Source organism: Lampetra fluviatilis, chromosome 10 (genome assembly GCF_964198595.1).
Source record: "Lampetra fluviatilis chromosome 10, kcLamFluv1.1, whole genome shotgun sequence".
Taxonomy (NCBI): Eukaryota; Metazoa; Chordata; class Hyperoartia; order Petromyzontiformes; family Petromyzontidae; genus Lampetra; species Lampetra fluviatilis.
In genome coordinates this window covers 9,337,986-9,362,935 of record NC_136284.1, presented here as the reverse complement: position 1 = coordinate 9,362,935, position 24,950 = coordinate 9,337,986, and the positions used below count along the sequence as shown (strand labels likewise).

The following is a 24,950-nucleotide window of genomic DNA, read 5'->3' as shown; positions in this document are numbered from 1 at the left end:
CATCAGGAGATGTCTAACGCTCACTGTGAAGCAGGTGGTCTGTATTTGTCATGGTAGCGAGATGTTAACTACCTCGCCTGGTAAACAGGAGGTCGTGGGTTCGATCCCGACCCTGACGCCTGTATATTTGGAGTTTGTATGTCTCTCTCCCCATGGTCGTCTGGATTTTTCTCCGGGTGCTCCGGTTTTCCCCTCCACATTTAGAAATATGCTTTTAGAGTATTTGGCTGCTATACATTTCCACGTGATAAGCCACTTCGTTGAGCTATCATTTGTGGCCAGGTCGCTTCTGATTAAAGAGATGTATAGCTCAGTGGGCCTTACCTGGCAAAATAGCGGTAAAAACCAAGGCAGCGTGCCAGATTCAAACCACAAACATCTTCAACAAACGACAAACGCGCTACCACCTCCAAAGAGATGAATTGTGACATTGTAAGACCAGAAGAGACGACAATGATGGGGGGAGGCCTTCATTTGGCAGTGGATATAACCATGACTGGCGATGATTAAATATGACTGCATCTATATACACCGTATAGATAGGGGCAAAAAAATCATGCACATCTAGGACATTTGAAAAATTATTTGAGGATATTTTTAGAGTAGGGGAAGAGGTTAGAATATTGCAGGTTAGAGGTGGGGTCGAGACGACATTACGGTCGGTGTGCTCTTGAAGCCACTTCACAGACTAGGGGGCATAGGCAGAGTGTGTGACGGCTCCGATCTGTTAGCGCAGCCCAGTGACAGCGCTGGCAGCAGAATATATCGTTATTACTCTCACATGCCTAGAGAGCTCTTGATGGTCGCACAAGGGCTCTTAGGCTACCCGCGTGTAATTGCATGGTTTAAAGGTAAAGGCATAGGTTACGGTGGTCATTCTATTTTTATTGGTGTAATATTTGTGCTATCGACAAAGACCAGGGGGGCAGTCGACACCGTCACTGAGGACTCAAGTGGGCAACAGTGAATTTAATTCGTTCCGTGGTTGGTGCATTGATCCAACAGATTCAAACAGGGTACTGTGGAATGCAGACCTTTGGTGGCAAGTGTTGGCATCCCACTGGGCTGTGAGATGATCAGGAGATAGGGGTATGGCAAATAGGTTTGAGACTCATATCTGTTGAACTTGGAATGTTACCCCCTCAATTGCATGGGTTTTCTCCAGTTACTGCAGCTTTCGTCCAAGCGCAGGAAATTGGTAAAAGTACCAGTGTCATTTTACGTTCTCAAGTGGAGCAAATCAGCGACCTTAGATAGATCACCAATGGCTGTGAAGAAAACCCTATCAATGTAGATTAGTTTTTATCCTTAACTCTGCCAAATTCCAGCTCTGATAATGTTTTAAAATAGTGGTTTGACTGCCATGTGACGAACTTCTTGAAAGCAAGGCAAATGGGGCATATTTACCACACCTAGTGTGGAAAAATACAAGAGGTCACTTGAAAGGTTCTCTGAAATAGTCATATCTCCTTCCATGGGGCATTCTCCAACACACAGGTCTAAGCATTGCTCTGAGAGAGTTCCGAATAGATTGTCCTTCATCCCTTGACATGGTGCCAGGAGCTCGCTTGGAATAAAACCGTGGAAACAAATACAAATATATCTTTAAAAAAAACTAATTAGTTTAACGTCTTGGTTCTTTCGTTAAAGTCACGTAGAAGGAAAATAATAAAATAATAAAAATAAAACATAATACAATTATTCTCACGACGTTTCGGCCACAACGCAAGCAGCCGTCTTCAGGTGGAGAACAGGTCTGTCGAGTAGACAGAGTCTGAATGGCACGCCCCAGGCTTGGAGCGACTATTTATGCTGGGATGGAGGGGCGAAGAGCGAGCTGTCACGTGTGACGTCCGCAGCTCCTCAAGGACTTCCCGGACGAGCTGCGCGCCGACGTGACGATGCACCTCAACAAGGAGATGCTGCAGCTGCCGCTGTTCGAGTCGGCGAGCCGCGGGTGCCTGCGCTCGCTCTCGCTCAACGTGAAGACGACGTTCTGCGCGCCGGGCGAGTACCTCATCCGGCAGGGCGACGCGCTGCAGGCCTTCTTCTTCATTCTCTCGGGCTCCATGGAGGCGCTCAAGGACGGCACGGTGCTCGCCATCCTGGGTGAGGCTCGGCGCGACGTCGGGAGAAGTTGCTGCCGCGGCGGCCGTGGCTCGGATACCGCTTTCCCGCTGCCGCATCCGGGACGTTCCAGCGTTGTGCGGCCCCTCACAGCACGGGTGTTTTTTCCCCACCGGCTATTTGCCGTGCCGTGCCAGAGCAAAATCGTGATACGCTGGCCTCGCGAGACATCTGAATTTGGCCCGGGGTGACCAAACAGGGCCAGTGGCGGAGCTAATAATGGTGCTCTTCGCACGTGACCATCAGCACACTGTGTGTAATCTCGATGCGTCTCGACTCGTTCATTGTGTGTTACGCCTACGACACGACTCAGTTTCTGCTGTGGATAAACAACCGGCCGCTTCTTGAGCAGCGCCGATCTGGCTCGGCACGGACCCTTGACGCTGCTCGGCTGTACTGTGGGAAAGTCACGAGGTGGTCGGGTTGGTTTGGCGGGTCAGAGCATTGAGCCACCACTGCTGGAATGCTGCGTTTGGATCAGTGATGTTGTAGCACGTACGGCTCCACTGTCAATCCACTGCTGCATGAGCGATGCCCCACACCTGAGCGGGGTTGTGAGCAGCTATTTGACGATGCTTCACGACATTGGTCAATGCAGATTGCTGATGAGGAAGGGAGCATAGATGTGGGAGCATATAAGTACAGGACAACAGTGTAAGTTGCAAGCAGAGCCCTATTTTATCCAGCACGTAGCCCCTACCCACCGTAGCTCAACACTACTTATCTTCTGAGATCTGATGAGATCAAGTGAATCCTTGGTCCATTTGATCACAGTTTGAATCTTAGCTCTTAACTGATTATGAATGCAGGTCATCTGTCTGTATCTAAGTTGGAACAATTCCCCAACCGCTCCCCTTCTACATAGGGGGCTGGCGCCCAAGTGAACACCCCGCCCAAACGAGCAAGCGTGCACCCTGTGCGTCGCTCAGTAGCCCGTGGTTGAAAGGGGGCCCTCTACTGGAAGATACTAACAGAGGTGGCTTCTCATGAACTTCTCTGCCCAAGAGTAGGTCCCACGGCGGCTCAGCCTTCCGCCATTCCATCCGACGACGCTCTCCCAGTGGCGAAGCGTGGTGGCCATTGACCCTGGTGCAAGGGAATGAAAGGAGACCAGATGTACAAATCCTTCAATTTCGCCCAGAATTTGGCCCATAAGGACCCGATGCAATTGCACCGCTTGCACACTTGATCGCAATGTCACTGTGCACCCCCCCCCCCCTCTTAATCTCGCAAATCCACATTGTTTTTTTTTTTTGCGCCAAAACCAGGCAAGTATTTTTTAGGTGACTTCTCCTTGCCTCCCTGAAGAGTATTTTTTTTTTTAGGCGACACCATCACGGGATACAGTTTAGCACAGGGATATGGGGGTAGATGGGGGGGGGTGGACAGGGGGTGAGGTTGGCGAGCAGTTGTGAGGCAGCTTGGCCAGGCCTCAGATACAAGGAAACCTTACGAGGGGGCATCATCTGGCATTTAGCACCAGGCCTGCAAAAACCTTTTGGTGGCACGGCATTTTACGCACCGTATTCTGCAGATTATGTCGCACCTTCCCCGAATTATGCTTATGTTAAATCTAACGTTTTTTGGGTGCGTCTTACTTTCCGGAGCATCTTATGAGCCAGACAATAGAGGTAATTCCCAGGACGTTATAGACTCTATAATTGTTGCATTTGACCGCTGCTGTAACCTTACTCCTTACACGGTTACAGGGCCCTAACCATCAGCTGCTGAGAGAGAGAGAGGGAGAGACAGCCCGAGGGACTCCATTTGCCTGAATTCATTGCAGTTTAAGCACCTAAATGGAGTTTGCTACGATGTTTGCCCAAATGATAACATCAATGTAAAAGCTTTAGACGCACCAGTAATCTTGTTAAACGTAATTCAATTTCGCTCTTTGGCGTTCCTTTACTGGAATCAGATGGAAAAAAATTCTTCCAGATTTTTTTTTCCATTTTAATGTTCCACGATCTTCATTTGGTGGCACATCAGATATAGCAACAATATGGTGATGGCCTCTATAATAATAGCAATACAATATGCAATGACATTTTGGTATTATCGGTGGGCTCTTTAAAGATAGCTTTTTGGAAAAATGTTTAACTCCCGAGTCCCTGCCGCGGTGTCAAGGTTGTCACACTGCCGGTTCGTTCTCCTGGAGTGGCAGTTGAAACATTGCGGACGTTCCTTCAATCCTGCCCACCTCTGTCCACCCAGCAATATGTAATTGGTGTGCACCACAGTTAAATGGCAAGCAGCGTGTTGGGGCAGGGGTGGGAAATGTGGGTACCCACACCAATTGCAAAATGTCTGGCGCAGTGCGGAAGAATATTCTTAGTTCTTTCGGTAAAGTCACGTAAATAGAAAAAAAGAAAGAAAAAAAAATCATTTATTAAAAAATATATATAATAAATTGAAAATAATAAAATGCGGGAGAATAGGGCAAGAGACTTTCTAGAGGGGCTCTCTAGTGGAGGACCCTTTTGTCAGCGGTGGCATGAACACATAATTACAGGGCTGCACCTTTATTTTAATACCGCCTCATAATAAAAAAAAAATGCAGTTTCCAATTAACTTTGCTTTGTCCAATTAACAATATAACAGTGGCATGTGGCTGGCTGGTTCAAGAGTCAGAACACCAAACGGCCACCATTGAGATCCTGGGTTCAAATCAGGGCAGCCACCAGTGTCTTCGCCAAAATAAAACATCACATTCAACGATTCTTCTTTTGTAGCTTAATTTGACTTAGTCCAGCTCCGATGTGATAAACACTCTTTGAGGGGCATGTAAAAGGTATGCGCCGAGTATGTGTGAAGTATGTGTGAAGAAACCCTGTGAAGTGACTTCAGGGGAAATTTCCCAACGTCAACTTCCGGGGGCCGTCATGTGCCGCAGGGTTGATGCACTGGGAGCTGCGAGGGCTCCCAAGGCAAAAATGTTGTCGCTTCATCGCATGACGCTGACGGCACAATTAGTACACATACGCTTAGTTTTTTCGGTAAAGTTGCGTAGGTAAAAAATGTAATTAAAATTAATAAAAAATAAAATAATCAAAATCACGACCGTCACAGCCAGATTTGCTGTACAGCAAACTCTGGCTGTGACGGTCCCACCTGATGACGGAGACTTGTGTTGCCTCCGAAACGTCGTGATTTGTATTATTTTATTTTTTATTAATTTTAATTTCATTTTTTACTTACGTGACTTTACCGAAAAAACTAAGAGTATGAATCCTTGCAGTCACGAAAGCTTCAAATCTAGAATTAGACGCAGCCTTGCAATGCCCTTGCTCACACTACTGCTGGCGGAAGAGCGGCCAATACAGGGAGCTCTTAAGAGACCCCTGTAGAAGGTATTTTTGGCCTACTCTTCCACATTGTCGAGATTTCTCGGAAGATAAATTGGAATTTAACTGGAGGGAACAAAATAATATACATATATATTTGTTATTTAGATCACCACACTTACTCAATAAGCCCACGGCATGATGTTGTACACTCCTCGTATTGGGCACGTGTAAGTGCTCGAGTCAGAGGTGGTGGGAGGTGCTGCAGACCGCCAGTCCTCTGCAAAGAGGACGGCAACTCGACGGCGACGGGTTTGCTTGAGTCACCCGGACGAAGCACGTGGAGTTGTGAAATGTCGGCGCAACACGTCAGACGCTCACGTTCACTGCTCGTTGACAAATCGTTTCCCCATCTGGGCCCTCTTGGCGAGGTGTTAACCGGCTTGGATGGCGGTGCTTCTGGACAGCATCGAGTATGTGCGTGGGTTGTGCGTGTGTTTTCACACGCACAGACGAGTCAACAACTTGACTCATTCTCTCTGCAGCAAAACCATACCGTAGAGGAATGACCAGCTGTAATATGGTTTTTGGTAAAATTATTTTAGAAACCCTTCACATTTCCAATTTAGCCATCAAAACAAAGAGCTAATCTGATTTGTCAGTGAGAATGTTAGTGCACTGTGTGACTACTGGCTGGTGTTCTGAAATAAAAAAACAGCAGTGAAAGCAAATAAACACATAAACGTGTTGTGGTACAAGCTCGCGAATGGCCGTCAGCTATAATGGGCTTGAGAGTGATTTCTGACGGTGAAAACACTCCTCAAAGGAATGTTTTATTTAAAGCCAGGCTAGCGGCAACCTAGACCACTGGCGTCTTTTTTGAAAGAAGAGAAGTTCTGAAATCATAGATCACGACGACAAAATAATGAGATCTAGATGAAAAAAAATAATAACGTAAAGATATTTCAAATACAAAAAGAAATATGATGAATAATTCAAGGTAAGGAATTATTTTGAAGGTGAAAATATAATTTTTGACGTAGATAGCGCAACTCATTAAACAATAACACTGCTTTTAAAATATATAAATAAGGCAGTGCTGTTTACGAATGTGTTATTTGGTGTTTGTGCACCACTGCCAAAGCCACAGTATCACCAATGAATACATTTTGTTTCACAAAAAATACTAAAGAATAAAGCGTCCGCGTGAAAGATGATTCCCTTGATGAAAACATTGATCAGTACTAATGTGCAGCCCTTTGTCAAGACACTGCTGGATGAGGGTTCTCCGCACCACCACGTGGAGTCGTGAAGGGTTGTTGACCATACTTCACGACATTGATCAATGTAGGTTGGTGATAGTCGGAGAGGGCGTGGGGGGGGCAGCGGGAGGAACCCAGAATTTGTTCAGAAATCACTCGCCCTAACCCTAACCCTAACCGCCGCGGCCGGGATTCACACATGGCCCAATGAGTTCATGGCACGGTGCGCTAACCACTGCGCCACCACTCACCCGCATTTGACAATCGCAACTGACACACGCCGCGTGCTGAGAGCTCGTGAGATGCGCCGTATGTCCGTGGTAACATTTTGGTGAACATAATGGCAATTCACAAGTGTCTAGGGGCACCCCGCTTCCGCCCAAAGGCAGCAGGAATAGAGGAGAATGGTATGGTCTCATTTGTTATTGCCCTGCCTGGACCGCGAGGTTATTAAAGCGTCGTTTTCATTATTTAAGGGGGCGCTAGCCCCTGTTCCTCGCTTTTTCACAATTAAAAGCTTCAACAAGAGCGAGCGGTAATGCTCCGACTTAAAATGTGCGAGCTGTCGTTGATGAATATTACATTTTGCTTTTTAAATGTCAGGGCTGTGTAAGCACAAAATGTACGAAATTAATTATAGCGATACCGTTTGATTAATAGCTCTCTGAAAATCCTAATAGTTTGCGGAGTAGCACGGCTGGCTATATATGGTGCGCAAGAAGTTCAACATTACATACTGGAGCCTTGGTATTCAAAGATTTCATATGAAAAGGTGTATGAATGAATATTAATGAGCATAAACTATGCATTATAACCAATTGTCAAGAAAACAGCACAAGTTGTTTGACTGGCTTGGCCCTGCTGCCGAGGAGTCGCTGAAGGTTGAAATTGCTCCAGAGTTTGGCGGCTTAAACAAATATTGCTTGAATACATTGGTCCGGAAGGCCAATAGATGGAGGAATATCATTCGTGTTTTTATTTTATGTGGGGAAATAGACTTCCCGTGTGTTCATTCAATATGCATGATTCAATGCATGTGTCACGAGCGAAGGCATCTTTTTTTTTAAATTAATCAATGCCACTGGTACATGTCTACGACGCAACTATCCTCTCAAAACGGTCTTGAGACTGAGTCCTTTATGCGTAAAATAAAGTCTATTATATGTCAGGGAGTTAACGATGCATCAAATCATTTATTCATTCAAAAATATCAATACATTCTGTATTTACGTGGCATTGAATAATTCATGTGAAAATTTATTTTTTAGCAGTTGTATGTAGAGGTTCATGAGATTCCTTGCAGCCACTAGAGGTAATACAATCAAAACAATACGATTTAATCTGTATTTACATAGCGTCTAAATGTGGCCGGAACACAAGGTGCTGTATGGAACAATGGGCATTCAGCGGAAAGGGAGCCTATTTATTTTTTTCACCTTCATGGAATCAAATCGTGATGCCCATCTCTCTCACATCGTCACAATTCATTAAAATGCAAAAGGTTGTGAAATGCTGGATGTTTAATTTCTACGGCTATTATAATCATTAAAATCATCCATTCATTCACACATGCATTTTTTGTTTTACTAAATCAGCCCAGAATGCACCCGATTTCATTGGTAAAGCAGAGTTGAGCCTGGATAGTGCTTGGCAGAGGTGTGGACTCGAGTCATGTGACTTGGACTCGAGTCAGACTCGAGTCATGAATTTGATGACTTGCGACTCGACTTGGACTTGCATAACAATGACTTTGTCCCACCTATGAGATGTGGACTCGAGTCATGTGACTTGGACTCGAGTCAGACTCGAGTCATGAATTTGATGACTTGCGACTCGACTTGGACTTGCATAACAATGACTTTGTCCCACCTCTGGTGCTTGGATGGGTGACCACCACCACTCATACAACAAGTGCTGCAGGCTGGTAGAGGGTTACATTGACAGCAGAGGGCAGCATAATAAAATAAAAAAATGTGTACTATACTATGCTACAACGTCTATGCTTTCAGCGGTTACCAACACCACCCTGATCAGTATGGACAAGATTGGTCAAATAGCTTCCGCAACCCACACGGGTGTGGGGACGCTCTCATTCAGCAGTGGATGGGCAGTAGGATCGTACGTGTACACGTGTGCACGCGTACACATCGTGTGTGTGTGTGTGTGTTCTCCATTGTGCCGTCTCTCCCTGCAAGGAACAACAACTTGCATTGATGTTGCGTCTATAATGGAACAGACATCTCACCGTGCGCAGTTATTAGCCTAGGGGGGAACCCCTAATGGCGGCTGCCCCTGTGTGGCACAAGATGAACACAAAACCGTCCTACCAGTGGGAATTCGCCTGCCAGTGTGGAGCAACGTTACTTTTCCTTTTTTCCATTTAAAGTGCAGCATGTTCTACTATAACGCGTTTTCACGACGCGAACTGGATACAACACGATTGAGTGAACATAACTAAGGCGGGATGCTGCTGGATGCTTCTAGACGCTACCCACGCGCCTCAGTCTCTGGTCAGCCTGCGTACGCATCTCACGCGTTATCGTGGACAGCGCGTTGCCCCATGTCATATATGATTTCTTATTAAGCGATATATTACACTGGTCAACACACTTTTTCTGGCATAAGGTATTCCAACGGTTTTAAGGTAATTTTGGGGTGCTGATTCCAAATCTGGCATCAGTTTTTGTCTATCACATCAGGTTTTTGAGATATCAAATATTGCATTTTCAATAAAAACTGCAGAAGAAAAATATTAAATAAATGTGGATATCTACATAAAATGATGTTATAAACACACTATCCTAAAAATACAGCACCATATTTTAACACTAAAGCAGTCACTGACTCGCAACAACTTGCAATCATAAGTGACAGAGTTAATTTCGGGTAAAATCAATGAAAATGGGGTATGCCGATAGCATAAAAATAATGTGATAGAGCAAATCTGAGATCAGATTTGGAATCAGCACCCTGAAATTAGTCTAAAACAGCTGCAAAAGTCCAGGCCAGAAAAAAGTTTTTTTTTGTTGACCAGTGTTATTCCCCCCCCGCATCATGCGGTGTACTTCAGGAACGCACCTACTACCGCGTTACAGGAGAACGGGCTGTACGCGATGTGCGAATAATGTTTCAACTTTGGCGACTGTCGCCCTTTGGTGACTCCAGGGCCCGCGTGCCCCCCCACCCCTCTCCTTGGCGTAGCGTCGCGGGGTCGTTAACGCCCGCTGCGGCTGCGGCGGCGGCGTGTTGGTGCGCCCGCAGGGAAGGGCGACCTCATCGGCTGCGATCTCCCTTCCCCGGCGTGCGTGATCAAGAGCAACGCGGACGTGAAGGCGCTCACCTACTGCGACCTGCAGTGCATCAACCTGCGCGGCCTGGACGAGGTGCTGCAGCTCTACCCGGAGTACGCGAGCCGTTTCCACGGAGACATCGCGCACGAGCTCACGTACAACATGCGGGAGGGATCCAGCACCCAGGTGGTTCGCGCAAGCAACGTCCCGTCCGTCCCTCCGTCTCGCCCTTTCTGTCTCTGTGCGTCACCGATTGTCTCTCCTCCGTCTCCTCTGCGTTTGTCTCTCTGCGCAGCTTTGTTTTTGCCGCTGTCTCGCGTTTGTTCCTTCCGCGTATCCGCTTGTCTTTTCACCTCTCCAGCTTTCCCTGCACCTCCATTTGTCTCTTTGATGTCTCCTTTTGACCAAAGGGATGCAAACATTTCCTTCACGACACTTTGCAGTGAGCATTGCACGTTAGCGATGCTGCAAAATAAAGACCTCCCCTGTAGCCTACGCTACATTGTAGGATAAACAGGTCGTTTTTTTCTACTAATATTGAGCAAATATGCATATTTTAATTGGTTGAAACTGGTTTTTAGAAAACGGTTAACCAGAAGTTAACCTTTCGAGACAGTTTTGTGGTTAACCCGAACCGTCGCTGTAAATAAATCAACTCGCCACTCACTACGGATGTTAGCTGTGGCCATAAATCTCACTGCGGGTCGCCGGGTTCGTTGCGCACTGCACGAACCACCGTGCCGCGCTTCTCCACCAAAAAATGTTTCCTTCTTTATTGAATTCAAAGTCTCTTGAGAATCAAACAACTTTTTTTTTTGCAAGGGAGACCTCAGGTAAATATATTTCCCCATGATACACGTCGTGCCCCTTCAAAACAGAAAGCACGCGAAGAAGGGAAAAACAATCATCACTGTCGCCACATCAGTCGCGCCAGCCACGCTGAGCTGGGTTCTCTTGTTTTGGGACAAAACACGCAAGTGGAGTCCCCAGCTAAACAAGCTATTTCCAACGACACGGAAACAGGACACGCAATTCCGAGCTAATTTTCAAGCGGGCGTGTGAAGCTCCAAAAAAACAATAGCCTAACCCCCTCTCCAGGACGCTAAGCGTTTTCCCACGGGAGACTTGGAGCTCGTGGTGGGGCAATCGACTCGTCCGGCATTCCACAATTCCTGCGCCGCCTTCACCGGCCTCAATTGTAATGCAACGTGTCACAGAGTCGCGCCCCGCAATTATCACGAAACAACATATGCACGGCTCCAAAAGCCGCGCTTAATTATTACAAATCCTCCCATTTTACGAACGCGTACGCGCGTGTGTATATATATAACATTTAATGATGACAAAAGATGGCAGTTAGCTGGGCTGAGTATTGGAAACTGCAGCTGCTTTCGCGATTGCGAATATGCACCGAGCATGTTCTTTAGCAAACCGTTTGGGATCAATTTCCAGGGCCCTAATTAGACGCTACGGGTAAAAAAAAAAGCTTAATGGTGGCGATTAGGGCGCGTCGGAAGAGAGAGAAAGATCGAATGGGCGCACAGGCACGACCCGTCCGTCTTTCCAAATGTGCCCTCCCCCCCCCCACTTTGAGGAAAGCCGCGCAGCTGGCGACGGCAAAGCAGAGATTGAATTGAAAAGTGATACGAGGAGGGCTAAGGGCTTCATCTGATCAATCTCCCGGCGAAATTTGAGTTGTCAGAAATGACGAGGGACGGCCTGCTCGGAGGAGGTGGAGGAATGGAAAAACACTGCTTTGTAACCGCCAACATTCAGAAAGATTTCCACGCTGGCTTGGGACCCAGCCGAGCAGTGATAGGATGCAATCTATTTTTAAAAAAGTGAATCTTGAAACTAAACCCATTGCTGCTTGGGAAGGGCTTTCTTTTCAGAATACCTGTCTCGCCTGGGAACCCAGCAACATTTCTTGGCAAACGTCCTTGAGTTATGGCTTCAGAAATTGAAGCTGAAATTCCCGTGGAAGGTTCGTATTTTCGAGAAATGTTTACGGCATTGAAAGCGCCCCGAGAACTCGGAGACAATTCGCTTTGAGTTAAATTCCCCTTGAGTTAAATTCCCCGAACGGATCGACAACTCTATTCTACCCATATTACTTTGAATTAGCCTTGTTATTATGAAGCTGTGGCAAAACGGACATTTCCGCCCACAGTTAACGTTTTAAAAAAAAAAGAGTGATCCAAATGGAAGGCAGTGGCCGAGATGGTCCCCCCGGGGGTTCCGTTTCCATGGGCCCCACGGTGTTGTGGGTTCTGAAGACTCACTGCTCTGCACGCATGGACGTCCCTTGGCATTTGAGCCTGAGATGCACGCTCTCCCAGCGGCAGATTCACAATCGCTTTTTTATATATATATTTTTTTAAATACCGAACAAGCAAAATTGGCTGCTTCGGTTGTCGCTGTCATCGCTTTGCACGAAGAAGATCGATAGACAACAACCCAAACGACTGGGCATCCATTGATGCACCTCACCTCACCCCACCATCACCACAGCCATTCGACGAATGGTCCATGATTCAAGGATGTGGTTTCGATTAAAATTGTACGAGTTTATTCGTCTCGTGTTTTGTACCGTCTCATCTGTGTTGTTCCTCGTTGTGATTTTTTTGTGTCTACGTGTCACTTGTGCAGCAAATAACTGTTTATGAAATAATAGTTGTAAGCGGTTGACAAAACATATTATAATATTTGTGACATCTCTAAATAGGCATGGAACAGTGTTATTTTTTTTTAAACATTGTTTTGTACATAGATATTGGACAGTGTGTGATATCATTCTGAATGGAACATAACGACATGTTTGTGATAATCTTTATTCTGCGCCGAATTCTTTTTTTAATGACCCATGCATTTCATGCCGTGTGTGTAGTGGTATCACAAAATTCCACGCAAAGTCAAACTTTGTTTAGGAAACTTCTATCTTGTGATTTATTCGTGTGGCTAAGGCACATAGGTATTAGTCAATAAAAGCCTGCAGCAGTATACATTTCTTTTGACAACAGACATCAAAACAAACCCAAGAGGAGGATGCATTTGTCAACATTCGACAGCAAATGCCTCTATCTTTCCCTGCTACAACCCGGCATTTCACTGGCAGGACTGGGAATTTTTTTCCAGCTGAGTGTACACACACAAATATAAAGATAACCCGGATAGACATCTGAGCTACTGAGGAAAGTGCTCTTAGTGAGCACCTATGAAGGCCGACACGGTGGACAAAGGGTTGGTGTCGCCAGCACCACGCTCGGTCACCTTTGTCTCCCCATTATTGACCCAGAACTGCTTTAAACATTCGTCACTAATGTTGGCCGTGAGCGAGAATTAAATGCAGGTGGCTGAGTCCGTAGCTCAGCACGGTAACCGCTACACTGCCGCTCCCTACACGCACACATGTACACACGTGCGCCTGTGCAAACGGGCACACCTTTTCATAACTAGAGACGTGTGCCGATTCTGATTATCACCTCGTATTCTTTTGTTCATGAAATACCAGTGGCGCTTGCTAGACTGCCATTTGATATAATATAAACCTTTGCCTTTGACGAGTGACACCAATAGCGGGCTTCTGCTGTTTACAGAACGAATCAAAAGAGTTGCTCAGATGCTATGCCGCTTGAGAAAATATTTGGTGAGGATGCTGATTGAATAACACCAGATCCCGACGAGTTTAATGATTCGTACCACTTCTCAAAATTGCAATATAATTCAGACGAATGAGAAATGTGCTCCTTTCATTTATCGGGTCTTTTTTGTGTTTGTTATGACTGCAAACGTTTAAAATCACGAGGGGAAATGTACCATAAGCTTCCATTATGATTCTATGCACAAGAGCTCGGGACCACCGAGTGTTTTAGAGAAAAGAAACTCAAGAAATATGCCATCAGTAATTTAGTACCATAATTCTCAAAGGCGCATGTGACAATGGTGTCTGGAGTGGTGGCACCGTGGCTCACCTAACTGTGATACGTACCTGGAGATTCAAGTTAGACACCCAGCCACAGCTCACATAGTGATGGTTGATATTTGAAGCCCCAATCTGCGCCTATGTTTCATCCAACCAGCATTGGACCAGCGTGGCGAAGTATGGTCAAACAACCCCTACCACTAACACGGCCGGGGGGGGGGGGTACTTCATTCAACACTGACAGAGTGTTTTACTCTGTTACTTTTCATGTATCAACGTTCATGCCAGTCATTTATCTTTATTAAATGTTACAATTCACACTGGTGCATTGCAGACACTTTCCATGATTATGAAATTCATTAACTGTGCTGCTGTTCTTAGATTTCTTTTGTTTTAACGCCAAAATCTGTTTTTGGTGACGCACGTAACTTAATTGGCTTCCTGCGCCTACTTGCTGCCAAGCAGTATATTAGTATTTGACAGCACGTCCGTAAATCTGTCCACGTTGTGCAACCTTCGTGTTGCTGTGCCCACACGTGACGTTAATGTTGCACAACTGGCCGTTTCAATTAAGCAAAGTGAAGGAACGGACGTGGTCATTTGCATTCGTAATTTCGTAAAAACTAAATGTCCAAGGCCAGAACTCTCACACTTTCCACCACCGCAAACCTCTTGTCAGCCAGATTTTTTGGGGAGAGTGGGACGGGAGGGAAGCGTGGGGCAGATGTACATTCGTGTAAACGTTTGCTGTCAAGTTGCTTCGCGAGCAGTGGTGTAGCGTCGTTAGCAATGGGTTCTGGTGCCAGGAATGAATAAGGCCTCCTGTCCAAAGTAATCCCCCCCCTCTTCATAGCCAAGCATCCGCTCTCCCCTCCCCACCACCCCCACTGTTCACTCAATAGTTATATGCCACACCTCCGATTAGCACGGTTGGCTACGTACGGTGCGAAAGAAGTTCCACATGCATACATGCCACTGATAGCGAGGGCGCCACAAGTTCCGGTGGTTTGTGTGACCGTATACAGCTTGCGATGACCCACGCGAGTGACCTCAGCTCTTCCATCTTCCTATTACGTTATAATGGACCGTGGCAGGTTTAACAAACCGAGCCTGTCATGTGTCTCAGCTGGCTCCTCTGGGCCCCTAATCCTTAATCGCTCAGGGCCCAGGGCCTAATCTTCTCATTTAATAGTTATTCAGCTCTCCAATCGGTTTCCCCACCATCCCGTCCCACTTATGGGCAAGCACTTCATTTGGGCTGCTCAGATCCACTTTGATCACTGCAGTTGGCCCGAGGAAATGGGATGGAGCAAATGGTTGGTGTCCCTTTTCACACTTTCACTCCCGTGGAAACGCAATTCATTCATTGGCCTTGCATTAAAAATAATGCTGCACGGCTCTATATTGGAAACATCAACTCCATTCCAGGGCTGTGCCATGATACGAGCAGCAATTGTCCGATTCTTGTGTTATGGTTTCAGTTATTTTTGGCAAAGCTTGCAAGTCCGCAAATCTGAGCATGCGAAGAAATAGTTTATTATGTAAATGGTAGTGCATAAGTGGTGGAACGAAATCATTTTAGGAGGTTCACTCTGGCAGAAACGAGTGGGGCAAGAGTCATAAGTGGACATCCCTGCGCTGCAAGAGGTATTGGGAGGCATCACTGTCGGCCATACCGAGTCGGTCGTGAAAACCCCACGTTCCAATAGCACGAACCAGTCCATCCACCAGAATCACCGCTAAAACAATTCGGCCAATTTTTGTTACGACCGTTCCAAAGGAACCAAACGCACGCTCACGTTTATCCATGTATTCCTATCACCCCGCAGCATTTGTCCGACAGCAACGGAGACCTCATCAACAGACTGCCGTCAATCCAGGAGGACGAGGAGGAGGAGGATGACAACGACGAGGACGAGTCCGACGAAGTGACACCGCTCTCGTCCAACGTCATCAACACCTCGCGGTCGCAGCTCCCGACGCCCTCCACGCCGCCGCGCAGACGGCCCGCCACCGCCGCCACCGCATCGCCCCTCTACCACTGGGCCACTTCGTCACCCCCGCCGCCGCCGAGCGGCTACGTCAAGCCGGCGAAGGGAGCCACGCGCCGCCCGGGCAACGCGGCGCTGAGCAACGGGAAGCCGCGCTCAGGCGCCGGAGCGGTGGCCCGGGGTTCCGGCCTCCCCGGCGTCGCGCCCGGGTCGCCGCGGCTCGGCGCGGGCGAGACGGCGTCGGGCGGCCGCAGCCGGCGCCCTCCGCCGCACGGCCTGCCGCGCCTTCAGCCGCTGAGCCCCAGGTAAGGGGTTGCCACCTGTCTTGGTCTGGCTCCCTCCCATCCCCCCCACCTCTCCGATGATCGCTTCTTCTTATTGAGGAAGCCATCCTGGGAAATGTTGTAAGTCTTCCCAGAATGTGTAAAAAATAAAAAATTATAACTCAGAGGTGGCAACCCTTTGCCCCGAGTTGGCTTTAAAGCAGCAGTGGCATCGATAGGGATGTCAGGAGGTGGGGAGTGAGGAGGTGAGTCGGAGGTGAGTAGCAGTGGCGTAGCTCGTTTGGTCGACACGCTCTCTGCTACAAGCAATGAAAGGGGCCAGCTTGTCCAATTTCCTCCTCACATCCCACTAGCTGAACCCCTCCGGGCCGAGGCTCCTGGTGGAGCTGCAACAAGGCCAGCACCACTCATTAGCCACAACACCGCACGCGGTAGATTTCAGCAAAAACCCATAAAAGGCTGTGTCCCTGTGGATGGTGCTTTTTATCTGGAATTGTTTTACTGTTTTTTTCCTGGATGTAACGTCACTTTAAGATTCTAGATTTGAAGCTTTCGTGACTGCAAGGATTCATATTCTTAGTTTTTTTTCGGTAAAGTCACGTAGGTAAAAAATTAAAATTAATAAAAGTAAAATAAAAATAAAATAAAAACCACGACGTTTCGGAGACAACACAGGACGGAAGCTTGTGTTGCCTCCGAAACGTCGTGATTTTTATTTTATTATTTATTTTACTTTGATTAATTTTAAATTTTTACCTACATGACTCTACGGAAAAAAACTAAGAATATGTCACTTTAAGATGTTTTTTGTTCATGATTTGTTTGTTACGGTTGCACCCGAGTCAAAAGCCTCATGGCTCACAGGGCTATACCTAATAAATGAAACTGAAACACGTTGTACGTCCCTAGTGAGGAGGTGGCGGTAGGGTGGACAGTGCTGGGAATTTCCTTGAGGTCTTGCACATTCAGGGGTTTTCATGTGCTTGGAACTTTCACTGTGGGTCGAATGGCCCCCGTGCCATATAACTTGCCGTTTTCTATGAAATACCCACGAGACCAACGTACGGGAAGTGTTGTTTGTAGCCGCCGTGGTGTGAGAGGAGGGAACGGTGTATTGTATATGTGGGGGAATTAAAATAGAAGCAGCCGCCTCAGGATTCAGAAGACCCGCATCTGAACTTGCAGCTTGAGGCATACATTGCTGGTTATACGCCAATGAAGGTGTGTGAGCATTCGGTGTATCATTCAACATTGATGAGTTATTCGCCACATTTTTCCAGTTGCTGTTATTTACGGTAACATGATTTTGTATCATTCATATAATTCGCAAAGCAGACCATTATTTGCCCTAATAGTATTTTAAAATATGTACGGCATTACCACAAAGTCAATGTAAGCTTCACGTTTACGTGGCCCGTCACAATAATGTTTCATTCGATTATTTGAAAGATATTCTTGGTTCTTTCAGTAAAGTCACGTAGAAGGGAAAATATAAAATAATAAAAATATAAAACAAGAACTTTATTGTTTTATATTTTTATATTTTTATTTTTTTCCCTTCTACGTGACTTTGCCGAAAGAACCAAGAATGTGAATCCCTGCAGTCACGAAAGCTTTAAATCAACATTTTTGAAAGATGTCATGATAAGTCATTGCACAACCCTAAACAAACGCGAATGACTATCGACGTGAGCCTCTCATCATTCTCCGCTTTTCATGAATCGTGTAGCAAGTACCAGGTGACGGCCGTTCAAGTCGAAGATAAATTAACAACTTTCAAAGAATATCAAACAACAAAAACGATAAAATAACTGTGGCTGCCTGTGAACTCTGAGCTCTGACCGCTGTTGTTTCCCTTGTGTCTCAGGGTCGTGGTTGGGGTTGAAGGCGGAGCGGTGTTTGATTTTGTGCACGTCATCCACGCAGACCTCACGACTCCTCCAGCAGAGAAGGGTAAAAACCCACCCGCGGAAAACGCACCACTGACAGAGAGGGGCACCACCGCCACCTCGTTCCAACAAAGCAGAGGCGGCCGATGGAGAAATAAAGAGACCGGTAGCAAACGTAGACCGACAGTGGAAAGGTGGCATAGTGCCACCGACTGAATGACTCAGTAGTTGTATGCTGCCTGCTGATTCATCGTTGGTTGTAAATTGTAAAGCAATGAAGCCACACATGTTATTTTCTCTGTGCCAGGAGCTTAGTTTGGTGTATTTTACCGCTCGTTTTTCTGTTACATAACGTACGATTTTGTTATTGGCATCGTGCTATGAGGTTAACAAATTACCATTCCTCGCTCTGCAGCGAAATACGCATCGTCCTATGTCAGAGAACGATCATCGGAAGACGTAGTCCTAGAACTACTTTTGAAGTCGCTGCAATAGACTTCTTTGTCCACACGAGGGGCACAACTTGTATACGCCCTGCACAAAGATTGTACCTCACCTTCATCTGAAACGTTTAAACCTTAATGAAGTGAAAAAACAAATGTAATACGTTGTTTGTATTTTTTTTTATGCAGCTGTAACCAAACCGAGACCATCAACTCACAACAGTTGTGAACGCGGTTTAATATCGGGCTGCTGAATTCTGGCTTCGAACCCAGGACCTCGGGAGAGCTGGTTTAGTGCTTAGACCCTTCAGCCACCCGGCAACCTCAATGATGGGGGCTTTCTAGCAGATCGCCAGATGATCCATTGTCTGGGAAGTCTTCTAAGGGGGCATCTTTTACAGGAGGATTAGCATCTTGGCTAAATCAATTAAGCAGCACTGCAGAAAAGGCACATGGTAGGATAACGCCGCTTCCGGAAAAGAGCCCTCTTCTCAAAATTGCAGCATACAGCACATTGTCCCGTGCCAAAGCGGTGTTAATCGTGAATTTGGTGAGATATGTTGCAACAGTGCTTGCAAGACCGCTGCCAATGCCGTCTCTGGGGCTTTGTCTACAGTGCTGCATCATTAAATTGATGTGCACTGTATATAGATTTAAAAGGAGGGACCACCACGTAAGTTACAGAGTCCACTTCTTAATGAGGAAAAGGATGCACTCCGGGCGCTTTTACTGAATGCCGGAATATGCAATTGTTTTATGTTAACTGTGGATGCTTTACGCACGATTACAGTTTTTTTTCTCTAGGATTTACTGCTTTGGTTTTATGGAATATGGCAGGAATCTTAAATAATGCACTACCTCATATGTTCATGTACAAGGGCACACACGCATCCATGGCATACAACGATATGTGTAATGTCAGTGTCCTGCTGTAAAATATAAAACAACAAAGCAATTACCGCATATCTGAATTTCATACGTGGACTTTGATAAGCATACAGATTGATGGACCGCTCACTATCCAATTCAGGAAAAAATAATTCATAGGTGTAATTTGCCCTAGCCTGTTTTACCAGAGAATCCTTGACTTTCTTTAAAACCTGTGGGAAATCAGCCAAAAACCTGTTCAGTTTATTTTGTTTTAGCCAATGTTGTCTGTGTTACATTTACTCAGAATTACATTGCATAGCCATTGAATACGATTGGGCCAGAATCTCATACACGTGTAGTAGGGGCCTAAGCAATGCATTAGAATTACACAGCGTCGGCCAATGTAACAAACTGATGAATAATTTGCATGTGTCGGCACTTGCAGAGGGGACCTCGCGGAGCGGAGAGCCGATGGAGGTGGATGACACCTGGAGAGGCATATGTCACCTTAATCAGCAGGTACGTCAAAGACAAAGATCCCCCATGTCGTCTTAACGGACTCTTAATAGACAAAGTGCTGGTAGAGACCGCCTATGAAGCCCGGCACAGCACACGAGGGAGTGGGTGGCCGGCATCATGCCCAACTGCCTTTGTCTCCCCAGTAGCAGTGTTTACACACCGCACCAGGTACTCATTTGAGGCTGAGTAGACCTAGGGGAGGCCCAGGACCGTGAGAGGGAATCGCACCCGGGTCACCAAGTTCGTGACGCAGCGTAGCGCTAATCACGACACTACCGCTCCTCCATTAGCCACACACATTCACCTCCACCAATGCAAACATCAAACTCCCTAGCAAAGGGACCTGTGCATTCACTCATTTATCTATTGCGTTGTTTGACTATGTTTGAACTTTCTTATTAGCTAAAATAAATATTTAAACGTACCTAGCTTTTAAAAACGTTATTCTTATCATGGGAGTAAGAAGCAAGCAAAGAATGAAGCAGTTTCAGCTAAAACACAACTTCTGCCGAGTTATGAGCGCCTGAAGGCTGGGAATGTGCACGCTGTATAATATTACAACAGATTTAGTTTAAATAGTTGAGAGGTTGTTTGAAAAAAAAATACATGTCATAAAACTCTCCAATTACAGATCCATTCAAATATTATCCGTAAAACATCCACACTAAAGGTAGAATTATCTGCATTACTCAACATAGCAATGAAGCCTTTAGAAACATTTTGCAGCAACTATTTAACAAAGTACCAATTATCCACGGTGCTGACACGGAGGTTCTGAATAGATGTAAACAAAAAACTCCCTTGACTGCTAATCGCAATTTTATACAGAGCATCGTTTATCTTGAACCGCGCAATGTGTGGGTCACGCTTATAAACGGGACACAGTCGGTCACAGTCTGTAATTACGGCAGTCCTGCCACAAGGCTGCGCTAATTACAGAAGTGGCAGCCAACAACCATCGCCGTGTCACTGTCACGCGAACAGCTTAAAATTGAATTTCTCCCCCTTAAATATTTATTACTTTTCCCACTTTCTTTCTTTCTATCTCTCTCACTTTTCAAAAATAATTACATCGCACCGTTAAAATGGCCACGAGGAGCATCAACAGGAAACGTCAATTGAAGTGCGTTGAAAAACTACGGTCATCAACGAGAACGCAATGTGCAGAATTGTGTTTGCTCTGATGTGCTCTCTCTCTGTCAATCTGCACAAACGAGGAAACGAACACATGCAGGGGTTGAATGAAAGCTCATTAAACACCGGTGTGGAACACTACTGGTTATTAAATTTAAAAAACTCACTATCACTAACTGTCCACATAAAATATGTTTTAATTCCAACGCTATATTTATGTCATGAAATCTGACAAGACCGGACGCACTTCAGGTGGTTTGCTCAAGTGCAGAGGCCCTTGCACCAGCGGCAGTGTGAGCAATAAATAGAATGGTTACATCTGAAATGTTGCTAATAAATCAGCAGCAACAACAGTCTTGTAATGTCCACACTAAAGGGCCAATTTGCTCCTTGCAGATGTCAAGTCTGTCGCAAGAGGTGTCACGGTTGGGCAATGATCTCCAAGCCCTCATGGAGATGCTGAAACCCCTCGTGCCCCACGGGAACCAGCTGAGCCCCCTTCCATCGCACCCCTCGCTTCCCTGGGATCCGGCCCTGAATCCCCTGTGCAGAGGAGACCGGGACTGCACACCAGTCCTCAAGCAGTCTCTGCCATCGTACCATCCTGGCGTCAACAACGAGGAGGCCAAAGCACTGGGCTATTCGGCACAGCAGGCTCTACCGAAGTTCGTCTCTCCTCCGTCGAGTCCTCGGGATTTTGTGGAGGACCTTGGCGGTGGAATCGTTCGTCAGAACGATGGAACTGACACGAGGTGTTCTGACTATCTCGTGAGAACATCCCAAACCGTATCAAGCATAGACTCGTTGTGCGACGAAGAGGAGGCTCACCGTAGCGAGGCGTCTGTGGATTTCTTGTGCTCAGCAGAAGCCGCCCAAAGTTTTGCTCCAGAATCTCTGAGGCAGCTGTACATTGCAGACATTTCCCCGGAATTGAGTCCCCTGAACGTAGACGAAACGTGTCTAAACATGACTGAATCAGAAATGCAGAGTGTTCCTGAGAAGGAGGTCATCTCCATGCGTGTTATTAGAGGATCCGACGGACACCAAGTGATTGAAATAATCGACTTTGCAGAAGACGAAGGAACGAACGTCTGAGCGAGTCGCCATTCCGCAGTGCTTGTAGCGACGTCTCATCTTTGACAGTCGAAACGAACTAGCGCCCTTACAGCTGTCCATAATCGTAAGAAAGGTGACCAAAGAGAGGAAAATGAATGTTGTGTTTGTTTACAAAAATGTCATCGCCCCCGTGCGAATCGCCGGTTGCTTTGGAAACATGCCGCTTGCCGTTGGCTGCAGGAATTGTGTCCCAGGTGTCGTGTAAAGACCTCCGCTGGCATCAACACGGAAAAAATACCCAACCCCTATAAGTCATAAGCATTCATAGCAATTATGACATACCTTTGCATTATAGACGAACGTATTTTTCCCCCCTGTTTCTAAATTATTTTCCATTTTTTGGAAAAGTATAACAGTGGGAATTGCTTCTTTGTACTGACAACAAAGTTTTTGTTTTTCTGTTTTACATTCTTTAGACTTTAAAGATGTGAAGAAAAAAACAAATTCAGCGACCGATTTTGTAGACACCTTGATTTAATAAACTTAACACTTTGCGATTAATATCCCATATTCATCCAGCCAGTCGCTGAAAAAATACGGGTGAAATGATTGATCTATCCTCACAACGATTCGATTAATTGTCATGGTCGATTCAAGAACCAATCCCGTGATTTTTGTTGACATTGCATTGGATGGTAGGGCCTCTCGTAGTCGCAGGGTGTGATTGAACCCCATTACAGACAACATATCAAACATCCACTCCTACACATGCGGTTTTACGCAGATAACGGGGCCTTAAGAACAGATATTATTCGACGAACTAATAAAATAAAATATTATTGTCAGCCCTTTGTCAATCCACTGAAAGCCCAGTAAATGAATACCAGTGCTGATTTGTTTGTGTTTTAAGGCAGAGAAGCACTTTAGACCAATAAGGATTCAAAGCTCTGGATTTTTCGTTGTTGTTCAACATCTTTGACAAAACATCATTGAAAGATATTTTATGATTAATTACATCTGAAACAGCTACATATTTTCTCGGAACAGAAACGTGTATTTATTCAAAGCATTTGAACTGCTTAAATGGAATGTAAGGCATGTTTGTGCGTGAGTGTACATATTATACAGTATTTTTTGTATTAATGGGAACCGCTGTTGTGTAGGCTGCACAATGCCATGCTGTACAGACTTTGCACTGAGAAAAGCACTGAGATAACGTCGTAGAATGAACAAAAGTTGTTACGGTTTGATTAAATTAAACAACAGAAAAAAATTGAAAAAAATGCATGATGCATTGTAAGTATATAATTTTTTTGCATGATGTCAGACAACCAGTAATATTAAGCCAGCATGCCTTTTCAATTGTATATGTCTTGAATGTATATTATTTCCTTGCAGCAATGCTTCAGAAGACTGATTCATGTTTTGTGTATTTTTTTTATCTTGGTGCCCGTTTTCTGTGCAGGGGATGTTTTGTGTTCTGTGGTGGTTTGTATGGAGCAGTCAACTGCGCCTCGGGATTTTTATTTATTTATAAGTGTAATTGCAGAAGACATGAACAGGTAATACAAAACAATGTATTAGGGTGCAATAGAAAGGGGAAAAAAAGGAATTGGGGAGCAGTAGATCAGTGGTATGTGCCCTGAGTGTGCTGTAACCTCGTAGACCTGAGTTAGATTTCTGGCTACAGCTAAACGTCAGTGGTGATGTCTGAACTGGTCCTGGGTCGCCTCTTCTCTTTAAACAAAACTACACTGACCAACGTGGTGAAGTACGGTCAAAAACCCCCATGATGAAAGTTCTGACCTTTAATTTCAGGACCATGGCCACGACAAGGCATCTTAGAGATTGCTCTGTAGTGTGCGCTTCTGTGGACTCTTCGCCAACTTTAAGGGTCGGACTACTCCGTTAGAGCTATCATTTGTGGACAGGTCGCTCCTGAAAAAGAGCTATATAGTTCGGTGGGGCTTGCTTACCTGCTAAAATAAAACGTTTGAATAGTTAGATATCTAAATAGATGCTTCGTTTCACGACATGCTGCCGTGACCATAATTGAGATACAATTGGGAGCTAATGACAAAAAGTTACGTATTAAAAACACACGGCTTGGCGAGGCCTTCATCTAGCAGTAGATTAACAAAGGCCTGTGAATTCTAAAAACAAAGTGGAGACTGATTCACGCAACAGTGGGCGCTGAGCCATTGCAAAACCTGTTCTCCTGGGCAAGCTGCATGCGATATTGGGATGGAGAAAAAAAATCCTGGGGGGGGTGGGGGGGTGGAGAGCTCACTCCCTCCCTAAATGGGTGCCACAGTAAACCACGGATTGTTGTCTTGAGACTTGACCGGTAACTACTCCGGAGTGCAGTGGTGGTTCCTCTTCTTAACCTGGGGTGCACGCAACCTCCTGGAGGTGCTCAGATGCCCTTTCTGGGAGTGCGAGACGTGGCCAGATTCATTGTTTTAAAGGTAAATCATCAGAACACAAATTAAACACGGGCACGTAAGTACAACTACTTTGTTTCATCAAACCCCTATGAATGTATTAACATTACACTGTTTTTTTTTATGATTGAGAACCAAAGGGGTGCAAGGCTGCAATGAAGGTTAACAATCACTGTCGTAATGCATTGAAGCAATGTTCGTTTCCTGCGTCTATCTTTCTCCACTCCACCACCAAGTGTTCAGTTACTGCCTTCACCGAATCCTCCACGATCTGTTCGGTGCGCAACGCTGAGGGTTTCTAACATTCGCGCAAAACACTCGTGTCAATATTTGAGTACGGGAGTAGGAACCGTCCCGTCTTGCTCGTCACATGCTAAAGCTAACAACAGCATGTGCTGTTAACGTAATGCATGGCAGTCAATGGTAAATCAATGG

At 45.8% G+C, this 24,950-nt stretch overlaps 1 protein-coding gene across 1 annotated transcript in view; it reads left to right on the top strand.

Annotated features, from left to right (window-relative positions):
- Nucleotides 1-22,177, top strand: part of LOC144934328 (voltage-gated delayed rectifier potassium channel KCNH8-like) — a 105,521-nt gene extending 83,344 nt beyond the window's left edge. Inside the window, exons 10-15 of the mRNA XM_078860011.1 lie at nucleotides 1,860-2,109; nucleotides 9,935-10,149; nucleotides 15,715-16,181; nucleotides 18,028-18,113; nucleotides 19,808-19,881; nucleotides 21,412-22,177. Of these exons, the coding sequence (XP_078716137.1) occupies nucleotides 1,860-2,109; nucleotides 9,935-10,149; nucleotides 15,715-16,181; nucleotides 18,028-18,113; nucleotides 19,808-19,881; nucleotides 21,412-22,110 (1,791 nt within the window). The 3' untranslated portion in view covers nucleotides 22,111-22,177. The remainder of the gene's footprint in view (nucleotides 1-1,859; nucleotides 2,110-9,934; nucleotides 10,150-15,714; nucleotides 16,182-18,027; nucleotides 18,114-19,807; nucleotides 19,882-21,411) is intronic.
- Nucleotides 22,178-24,950: the final 2,773 nt, after the last annotated feature.